Source organism: Bombina bombina, chromosome 5, assembly GCF_027579735.1.
Source record: "Bombina bombina isolate aBomBom1 chromosome 5, aBomBom1.pri, whole genome shotgun sequence".
Classification (NCBI taxonomy): Eukaryota; Metazoa; Chordata; class Amphibia; order Anura; family Bombinatoridae; genus Bombina; species Bombina bombina.
This window is the reverse complement of record NC_069503.1, coordinates 629,003,886-629,015,148: the sequence shown is the minus strand read 5'-3', so window position 1 is coordinate 629,015,148 and position 11,263 is coordinate 629,003,886. Positions and strand designations below refer to the sequence as shown.

General features: G+C 36.7%; 1 protein-coding gene across 1 annotated transcript in view; it reads right to left on the bottom strand.

Annotated features, from left to right (window-relative positions):
• Positions 1-4,339: 4,339 nt before the first annotated feature.
• The window catches only part of NFX1 (nuclear transcription factor, X-box binding 1), a 588,547-nt gene continuing 581,623 nt past the window's right edge, over positions 4,340-11,263 (bottom strand). Inside the window, exon 24 of the mRNA XM_053714588.1 lies at positions 4,340-9,289. Within this exon, the coding sequence (XP_053570563.1) occupies positions 9,217-9,289 (73 nt within the window). The 3' untranslated portion in view covers positions 4,340-9,216. The remainder of the gene's footprint in view (positions 9,290-11,263) is intronic.

Genomic DNA, 11,263 nt, shown 5'->3' with positions numbered 1-11,263 from the left:
AAATCTTTTAGGGCCCCATCAAGTGTGGTGGCTACTGATGTCTTTCCTGTATTTTGGCCACTGTCAAAAATATCATTGAGATCCGCTGTTCTCTTTAGCTGTCTAGCTTGTCTGTCTGTGTCAAATATAGATTCCATTTTGTGAGATAAATAAGTCTGTGTGCTCAATTTGTTCAGAAAAAATCCAAAGTATTGATCTAGGCCCATTTTGGTATATTTCATGCAACCATTTCACCGCCAAATGCAGTCAAATAAAAAATATTGTTCACTTTTTCAATTTTTTTTTTCACAAACTTTAGGTTTCGCACTGAAATTATTTACTTCAACTTATGCAATTTTGGCATAAATGGTTGTAAATGCTTCTCTGGGAATAGCAGACATATATGGCTTTGGTGTTGCTTTTTGTTAATTAGAAGGCCGCTAAATGCCGCTGCGCATCACACGTGTTTTATGCCCAGCAGTGAAAGGGTTAATTAGGGAGCTTGTAGGGTTAATTTTAGCTTTAGTGTAGTAGACAACCCAAAGTATTGATCTAGGCCCATTTTGGTATATTTCAAGCCACCATTTCACCGCCAAAAGCAATCAAATATTTTTTTTTTCACTTTTTCACAAACTTTGAGGTTTCTCACTGAAATTATTTACAAACAGCTTGTGCAATTATGGCACACATGGTTGTAAATACTTCTCTGGGATCCCCTTTGTTCAGAAATAGCAGACATCTATGGCTTTGGCTTGCTTTTTGGTAATTAGAAGGCCGCTAAATGCCACTGCGCATCACACGTGTATTATGGCTAGCAGTGAAGGGGTTAATTAGGTAGTTTGTAGGGAGCTTGCAGGGTTATTTTAACTTTAGTGTAGAGATCAGCCTCCCACCTGACACATCACACCCCCTGGTCCCTCCAAAACAGCTTCCTTCCCTCCCCCACCCCACAATTGTCCCCGCCATCTTAAGTACTGGCAGAAAGTCTGCCAGTACTAAAATAAAAGGTATCTTTGTAATTTTTTAGCATATTCACATATGCTGCTGTGTAGGATCCCCCTCTGCCTTATTGAGGGCCATCTTGGGTACTGGCAGCTGTCTGCCAGTACCCAGTTTGCAAAAAACAATGGGTATTATTTTTTTCTGTAGTGTAGTTTCCCCTCCACAGACCAACCCCCCACCCCCTGATATTTTTTTATAAAAATGTATTCCCCCCCCTTTTTCCCAGTTTTAACACAAGTTTTTCTGTAGTGTAGCGGTTCCCACCCGCTCCCTCCTCCGGCTATCCCTGCCCACGATCCCGCCCCCCTCCACATCACAAGGCCCATCGATGGCCGCCACCCTCCTCCCACCCACTGACGATACCAGCCATCGATGTCCGGTGCAGAGAGTGCCAGAGAGTGGCTCTCTGCATCGAATGGCTAAAAAAGGTTATTGCAGGATGTCTCGATATCGAGGCATCACTGCAATAAACGGAAAGCGTCTGGAAGCGAGCAGGATTGCTTCCAGACTGAGGACGTACAGGGTACGTCCTCAGGCGTTAACTGTATTTTCTTAGGACGTACCCTGCACGTCGTCGGTCATTAAGGGGTTAAAAAGTGGCGTACACTATCCTCAGATAATGCACCGCCATCACAGCAGAAAAATGGGTCACGTGGCACACTAGAATCCGGACAGATATGCAAGCACGCAAAAACAGACTAGTCTGCGTTTTGCAGAGACCTACCGCCACTAGAATGTGTAATGGCGGAGGACCGTAGCGCTCACAAGGAATCAGACTTTACAAAACGACCATTGCCGTGGCGCCTGAACCTCGAGTCTGGAGTCTCCTCTCACACATAAGTCCAGAATAAAAAGCATTAGCCCTTAATCCACATGTAAATCGCATACATAATGCTGCAGCATGTACCTCGCATCCGCAGAAATAGATTGATTAACTTTTATTCAATAGGCAATGAGGAAACAGATATGTTACTCAGCGCTACTGCTCCATAAGCATTTTGAGTAACAATGCAACGAGCAGAATGGGAATACAGTTTGTAAGCATATAAAATTGCAAACATGTAATGTATTTTGTGCCTCAAACATAAGCTTGCTTTGCTGACCACAATAATTAAAAGGTAAATACTCAATTCCCAGAAAGGAATTAACCCGTCTCCAATCACATGAAATATCCTGATACAGGATATATATGTCCCTTAACACTGCAGACATCTTAAGTGCCCATCTCCCTACTAGAAGACAAAAAGGCACTTACCTGCATCTAGTCGTCCGTCAGGGGGGACAGTCTACCCGGTGTGAGAGGATGCCACTCCTCACAGAGACCTGTAGATAAAAGAAAGAACAGAGCAAACCTACTCTGGCTTTCTATACTCTGGGCAGCAATTATGTTAGGAAAATGCAGCAAGGCCCAACTCACAAGTTCTTAACTGCTTTAAAGCCACCACTGCCCTACTAAAGAGACTAACATGAAATACGGTTAGACCCAATCTTGAAAGGAAAGATCAGAGTAAACCTACTCCGGCTTTCAAACTAGTTAAAATCTTGCTTGAAGTAAAAGAAATCCAATTTTCTTTAGACACCAAACTTCACCTCCTCTATGCACCAAAGCAAAGAGAATGACTGGGGGTTGTGGGAAGGGAAGTGATACTTAACAGCTTGGCTGTGGTGCTCTTTGCCTCCTCCTGCTGGCCAGGAGTGATATTCCCAACAGTAAGTGATGAAGCCGTGGACTCACCATATCTTAGGAAAGAAAATGGAGGAGCGAATATCAATCCCACTTAGAAATAGGTATATACTAGGAGAGCAGAGTGCTCAAAGACTAAGTCACATGGCAGACAAATTAGTTAACGGATACTTTCAGTTAGCTGGATATTATGTATCTTATATATGTGCAATTGTAGCAAGTTTCAGTTCAGAGGATTCCTAAGAACTGTGTGGATAAGACCGGAGGTCTTAGACTTATGTGATTTACCTTGTTAGGCCTTGGTTACAGATTTGTCTTAGTGTTTGGCTTTTGTAAGCCGCATAGCAGCGTGTCAGACCTTTACTCACGTGACCCCTTATGTATTCGTCACGGAGGGGAGTCCTGTTTCAGTGAGATGGTGTGGATTGGAGTTGCAGATGCCGTGACTATGTCAAAACTGCCAACTTGAAATCCATCTTTAGTTAAAGCTGATAATCTTGTCGAGATTGTTATGGTGAATAATTATACCTGCACTTAGTGCTATATGCACACAGGAAAAGAACTTAGCAGCAAAATTATGTCCATAAACCCGGGTTATGATAATATTTAGCTTTGCAGTAGTGTACATTAATACAATAGCCAGAGAGTATCACCGACGTGTTTCCCCCCGCTTGAGGGCTTTATCAAGATCTTGAATAATGATCTCGACAAGATCAGCTTTAACTAAAGGAGGATTTCAAGTAGGCAGTTTTGACAAAGTCACAGCATCTGCAACTCCAATCCGCACCATCTCACTGAAACAGGATTCCCCTCCGTGACAATTGTATTGTGTATTTATTATATATAGGGAGACATCCCTAAAGTATTGATTGGTGTGTAAGAATAAATAGTCATATTTTTATTTTGGATATCTTAAGCTGTTTTAGCGGCTTTTTTTTTCTTGCTATATCTGGTTATACTCCTTTCCTGAGGTTACATGTTTCAAGAAGTAGCAGAAGAGAGAAGCCGGATCGCTATATATCCTTGAGGAAATACAGTGCCGCCAAATTCCTTTTCAGCTGGTTAGAAATGGTCTGAGACACAATGGGAATGGCTGCGTTTTCCATCAAAAGGGAAGTTGTGTTTATTACAGCATTTATTATTTATAAAATATTTTTTATTTTGAACTAATGTATAAGCCTGTATTTTTGTATTTTCTCTATCAAGTCTCAATTTAAAACAGTAATGAGTTCAAATATTTCCTAAAGCAAAAATAATAGAAAGACATTAACTGCCTGCAGTATTAAAAGTCAAAAGCCAGAAGCAATAAATACAATATAAACTACTTTTCAAAGAATTGTTTCAGAACTGATTTAGAGTTATTCTATACCAGATAATTACAACCATTTTGCTTTAGCACATTTTTATTTATATATAAAATGATTATAGTTTTATAGAACTTTTAGTACTTGTGCTGGCAAACATTCTGAGGCTTATAGTTCCTCTGAAACCCACATAACTGGTCAAAGTGCTCTGTTACTTTAACTAAGGAATTCTGTGGTGTAATAACATTTTTTCTGGTTATTGTATATGCTTATTAAAAATTTTTACTGATTCGAAACATGAAAGATTACAAATGATTTGAGATCATATACCATTTGCATGTAATACATTGTAAAAATAAAATCAACACAATTTATTGTTGAATGCTGGTTTTTATTACAGTTTGTTATCAATCTGATGCCATTAGGTGAAAAATATTTTCAAAATAAAGAAAGCCTCAACTCAATGTGTAAAAGACAGAGATAACACACTTCTGCTTAAGGACACAAATCTCCTACTTTTGAAAACATGTCATTAGAGAAAGAATAAAATAAATCAAACATTTTAAACATATTGAAAGTTACTTTTTATCTCAGCATTTCAAGTATAAATATTGCTATTGGATAAAAAAAAAAAATTCAGGATAGGTTATGAATGTGTAAATAAAAAAACAAAAAACGGGGGGGGGAGTGCAGCAGTTGTTCATTCAACTGAACCTTCATGGCAGCGTGAAGGAAGATTACTCTGTACAAGTTTCTAATGGACAGAAACCTTTCAGACCTTGTTAAAGGTAATGTTTTAATTAGTTTTAGTAAGTACATTCAGTTTGCATTTACATTTGTATGACATTTACTACATTTGAGTTGAAACTGTAGTGATTCTTATGTGGACTCATATTTACATAGAAAAAAATTATGCTGGACTTAATTATCAGACTGATGATTGTATTACACTTTTTTATATTTATATTGTAATATTTTAAAAATATTTAGTTTACAATATTCACTGTGTTGAAGCCCAGGTGAATTGTAATATTTTAGTGGAGCAATCCTGCCTTGCAAAATAATGCACAGATGAAGCCCACATGCTATATTATCAGCACCTGTAGAAATACAAAGCATCCACTCACCACTGAATAATTACGCATGAGCAGTATATATTTCCTTCCTTGAATGGATCATGATAGGGAGAAAATAAAATACTCGGAATGCAGAGAACATTTAATCAGAAGTTAAAAGCTCTAAACATTTTTTTGTAGCCAAAAAGCTAAAGTTAACAATATAATAACTTGACCTTCCCTCCCCATCTTCTGGGGCAGCGTGTAGTGCGCTTATCTGCAAATAGCAATGTACTAATGTATACAGCCCCCACATAAGAAGTATTTAATATAAAATTGATAACTAGTCAGCTGCAATAAAAAGTTAATTCTACAATGGAATTTCTCATTTTAATGTGTTCTACTTATTATAGTTTCTTAAGCGTCAACATATACAGCCCTGATATATTTAATTTATTAATACTCTAATGACATGAATCAGAAGCGTGATATCTTTGTCAATTTAACATGGCATATTTAAGAAAAACAAAAATATACCATTGACAGAGCAAAGATCACAGACAATTTCCATGTATTTTAACAATAGACACCTTGTTCATACTGTACATAAAAGCACGGTATATTTGGAGCACTTCTTCAGGATAACAGACCACTTCAACATTGACACATTTAGGATTTCACCATTCACTTGTGTCAATTACTCAAAACTTGTAAAGAGCACTTAATTTGCATGTCTTCTCACAATGCCAAATAAAATAGTCAGTTCTGCTTTTATATTACACAGTTTGCCTTTCTATGAGATGCTGTGCAAGATTTTTTTTTTACGGTTAACAGTAAAGGTTTCTGTGTGTTTTGTTAATCCAGGGAAATTACATCAAGCCTGGAGAGAGTGGATAGTATTCACTAAGATGAGATCATTCTATTCACCAAAAAATTATCTATTTTTTTTTAGATATATTGGTGATATATATATATATCATTATTATTATTATTATTATTATTATTTAAAGGGACATAAATAACTGAAAAAAGAAAAAATATATCAAATGAACATCTCTATTTAAAAATGATTTTACCTCACAATTGCTGCGGCTCACTAGAGTAAGTGCTCTGTAAACAGTTATACTTCAGCTGCTGTCCAGCGGCAAGTTAAAAAAAAAAAAAAAATCAGCATCAGCAGTGCTAAGGTCATGCATTGCTTTGATGTGACCTTATAAGATTTAAAGGGACACTAAACTCAAAAAATTTCCTTCATTATTCAGGTAGAGAATACAATTTTAAACAATATTCCAATTTACTTCTGTTATCTAATTTGCTTCATTTTTTAGATTTACTTGCTTGAAGAAATAGCAATGCACATGGATGAGTCAATAACACGAGGCATCTATATGCAGCCACCAATCAGCAGCTTCTAAGCATATCTATATATGCTTTTCAGCAAAAGATATCAAGAAAATGAAGCAAATGAGATGATAGAAGTAAATTAGAAAGTTGTTTAAAATTGCATGCTCTTTCTAAACCATGAAAGAAAAAAATGTGGGTTTCATGTCCCTTTAATTGTAAAACTTCCTTTAACTGAATAGGAAAATAACATGACTGTGCCTGCACATGCCAGATGCACACTCCCTAGCAAGTCCTGGGATTAGCATCCTGATTGGCTGCCAAAAGGATCTTTCCAGTGGGGTGTGAATACTTAGGAAATTTTGAGGTAAATATCTTCCTTTTTACATAGAGATGTGCAGGTGATAGCTTTTTACAGCTATACTGCATCACTTTCAAGTGCTTCAACATTAGGGTATCATGTCCCTTTAAAGAAATATAACTAAGGTACCGTGTTTGCTCTATGTACTGCAAACATTTCAGTTTTGTTAAATAAAAATTTGGAATTTAAAATGACCAGTGTGCTTTCATTTTGATATCACAAAATGAAGTGACAACCTAACCAGAACAACTTATGACTTGTTATAACATTTGTGACTCATTGTCATTTATTTGCCCCTATAAAATGAATGTAGAAATCAAGAAAAAAAAAATAGTGTCATACAAAAAGTGACAGTGATAATTTATGCCTTAAAATTTATGAGAAATAATATAAAGAAATGGACCATAACTAATGTATGTATGTAGATGAAATCTGCAATAAAAAATAAAGAATAAAAGAGAGAATACATAGAAGTTCCCCAGACTAAAATATACAATACAATGTAAATCCTGCTTGTATTATTAAGAGCTGTCGCCTCAATTCACTTTTGCATTGGATCTTATGTTACTGGGGGTAAAAGATACATCTCAGCCACTACTGGCTGTTGTCCTAACAACCAAAAGGGAATACAGCCTATAGGAATGCTGGAAATTTCTGCTCATTGTTCCAAAGACTCTCAGTAGCACAATAAGGCAACTGAATGCGCAGGAATATTTTCATACTAAAAATGAGGCAGCTACTGACATTGCAGAGGAAATGTGGTCTATTGGCAGAAAGCAGAGGATTTTTTATTTTTATAAATATGCAAAGTATCTAAGAACCAAGTATCTATAAATGTGTTCTACTGTATTAAAGGCTTAATACCCTATGTTTATGATTTAACTTAGAATTTTATTTCACTTCTATTAAATATAACTTTTTTTGCCTACAAATTAAACCATTGGAAGATTTCTAACAGAATCAAATATAAAGTTACTATAGTATATTAAATTACATGATTTTTTTTTGGTTCTCATAATCTGTAGCCCCCAGATTTCAGCTACACAGAACTAGAAATAGTGGGCTTGAAGACTAAACCTGAGTACAGCTGTTTAAGAATTGAATTAAATTATAAAACACATTGTCAATGCATATTGTGCTTTACAGAATAATGACATTTAAAACAAAGGCTGTTCACCTATTTCACATTTAATATCTGCAATTGGTTTTATTTCATGTATGAAAACTAAACTACTAAAGGCACTGAATAAACAACACCAAAAATGTGATGAAACCGCTGTTTTTAAATTTGTTCCATGCGAGATTGATTTTCTATTCTTTGTTTAAATTCAAAGAAGGCAAATAAGACTTATCAACCTCACTAGCAGAAGAATGAAGGTATTTATTTTCACCATATAATTGAAACGATATAAAGAAATGTTTGCAGTACAGCCCTATAACCAGTCTACAATTGATCAAGCTACTGAAATTTGGGCACGCCCATTAAACGATAAATACCCAATTTGGAGCAGATATTGTAAAGTGATTCGATTTATTCCACTGAATAGATATTGTGGAAACTATTGGATAATTTATTTAGAATACTTTTGACGATCTTAAAAGGGATATCAAACACCACCTGCTTTTTGTGTAAAAATTGTGCTTTGTCCCACGTTACTAAAAGAGGCTAAAAAAGAAATTCTGTCAGAAAAGTTTTCAAAATGCTGCTGCCAAAACCAGCTATTTAAATTGCAGATTACAGATTTAGCTTTTTGACCTCTATATGTAGTGTGGTACAAGCACAAAAGAGAGACGTGTTTAATATCCTTTTAACCAACAATTTTTAATTTACTGAAACATATTTCCCTGGAATTTATTATTTTTAGCACTGCAGCTTTTAAATACAAAGTTTTACCAATTTAATTATGACAACCTATTAGCAAATACATTTTAATGACAATTAATTAACTATTTTAACTATGAAATCGCCAGAAAAAAAAAAAAAAGAATTACTTGCTAGATGTCAGTGATTTGAAACAAACAGGAGGGGACAATGCGATATATTTGAAAGGTAATTTTCACCTTCTAGGATATCTGCGGCAAACAGCACATCTGTCTCATAAACACTTCAGTCATGTATACAACTATCTGTAATGATAAATTGTGGAACCCAGACTCCTTTTATCTAAGGTCCCTCTAAGAGAATCAAACTATCACAAAGTGAATGTTTATTGTTAATCAGGCTCAGAATTTGGTACTGACTGTATTTCATATATCAACATTTGTAAATGGCCGTTTCTGAAAATTGATGAGAACCTTGTGCTTTGCTGGTTAGGATTTATCTTGCACGAGCAAACTAGCTTCTCCGTGTACACAGCTCATCTTGGCGTCTCATATTTAATAGCACAGTGGCTGCTCTACAGCATCTTGTGAAAGCTTCACAGCTTTGTGTTGCCACAAATGCACGTTGATACAGCACATTCCTTAGGCTGATGTATTGCAGGTTTGCAGTTAGTCTTGGACATCAAAGTAGTCTATTACAGGTTCATCTCTCAGTGCCCACTGTGCACTGCTGTTTCCACCACTGGAAAAAAAAAAGGGTAATGTAACAGTCTGCAAGAAGGCAACCAAATTAAGCAGTAATGTAGTATTATGCTTAAAAAAGTGCTTTTTCAGAACCATGCAAGGACAGGATATGTTGTTATATGCATGTGACCCCTAGTGAGTTGCTTCTTCTACATTTTATTTTGCTAGTAGATTAGTACTTGTTTGTGCTTATTTATGAGAGACTAGGAACCTTGGCATAATCTTTCACTGTGGTTCTGTGTGATAACTGAAGCTTTACATAATACAGATGTAGCTTATGTCAATTTTGTCTTTTTAACTTGAAGTTAAGTTTGTCTTACTGTATTTGTAAAGTGTGTATATAGAATTTAGATTTGCATATAAATTGCTCAAAGGGGCATTACATTTATAAAATATATCAGCAATTAAGCACTGCATTGTTAAGATGTTTGAAAGGCATTTACCAATGGCATATTGTTAGAACCATTTATAAAGTTTTGCAAATCAAGAATAGTTTAGGGATACACCCCTTGAAAAGCCTGGTTTCGCACATGTTCCATGGCTTCTCAATCACTGTGTAGAATGTTGGAGGCTCAGATAAATATATGTATGATGATATGATGGAGGCACCTCAGCCTCTATTGAAGTACTGCAACATGCACACTGTATGTATTTACACACAGACACGGTCAAATATAGAGCATAGGGGAAAAGGAGGGCACTCACAGGATTTGAAATGATTTGAAAACAGAATTTATGCTTACCTGATAAATTACTTTCTCCAACGGTGTGTCCGGTCCACGGCGTCATCCATAACTTGTGGGATATTCTCTTCCCCAACAGGAAATGGCAAAGAGCACAGCAAAAGCTGTCCATATAGCCCCTCCCAGGCTCCGCCCCCCCAGTCATTCGACCGACGGTTAGGAAAAAAAAAGGAGAAACTATAGGGTGCCATGGTGACTGTAGTGTATAGAGAAAGAAATTTTTCAAACCTGATTAAAAAACCAGGGCGGGCCGTGGACCGGACACACCGTTGGAGAAAGTAATTTATCAGGTAAGCATAAATTCTGTTTTCTCCAACATTGGTGTGTCCGGTCCACGGCGTCATCCATAACTTGTGGGAACCAATACCAAAGCTTTAGGACACGGATGAAGGGAGGGAGCTAATCAGGTTACCTAAACAGAAGGCACCACGGCTTGCAAAACCTTTCTCCCAAAAATAGCCTCCGAAGAAGCATAAGTATCAAATTTGTAGAATTTGGCAAAAGTGTGCAGAGAAGACCAAGTCGCTGCCTTACATATCTGATCAACAGAAGCCTCGTTCTTGAAGGCCCATGTGGAAGCCACAGCCCTAGTAGAGTGAGCTGTGATTCGTTCAGGAGGCTGCCGTCCGGCAGTCTCATAAGCCAATCGTATAATGCTTTTCAGCAAGAAAGAAGGAGAGGTATCAGTAGCTTTTTGCCCTCTCCTCTTACCAGAGTAAACGACAAACAAGGATGAGGTTTGTCTAAAATTCTTTGTTGCTTCTAAATAGAACTTTAAAGCACGGTCTACATCTAAATTGTGTAACAAACGTTCCTTCTTTGAAACTGAATTCGGACACAAAGAAGGAACAACTATTTCCTGGTTAATATTCTTGTTGGAAACAACTTTTGGAAGAAAACCAGGCTTGGTACGCAAAACAACCTTATCTGAATGGAATACCAGATAGGGTGGATCACACTGCAAAGCAGATAATTCAGAAACTCTTCTAGCAGAAGAAATAGCAACCAAAAATAGAACTTTCCAAGATAGTAACTTGATATCTATGGAATGTAAGGGTTCAAACGGAAACCCTTGAAGAACTGAAAGAACTAAATTTAGACTCCAGGGAGGAGTCAAGGGTCTGTAAACAGGCTTAATTCTGACCAAAGCCTGTACAAAAGCTTGTACATCTGGCACAGCTGCCAGTCGTTTGTGTAACAAGACAGATAAAGCAGAAATCTGTCCTTTT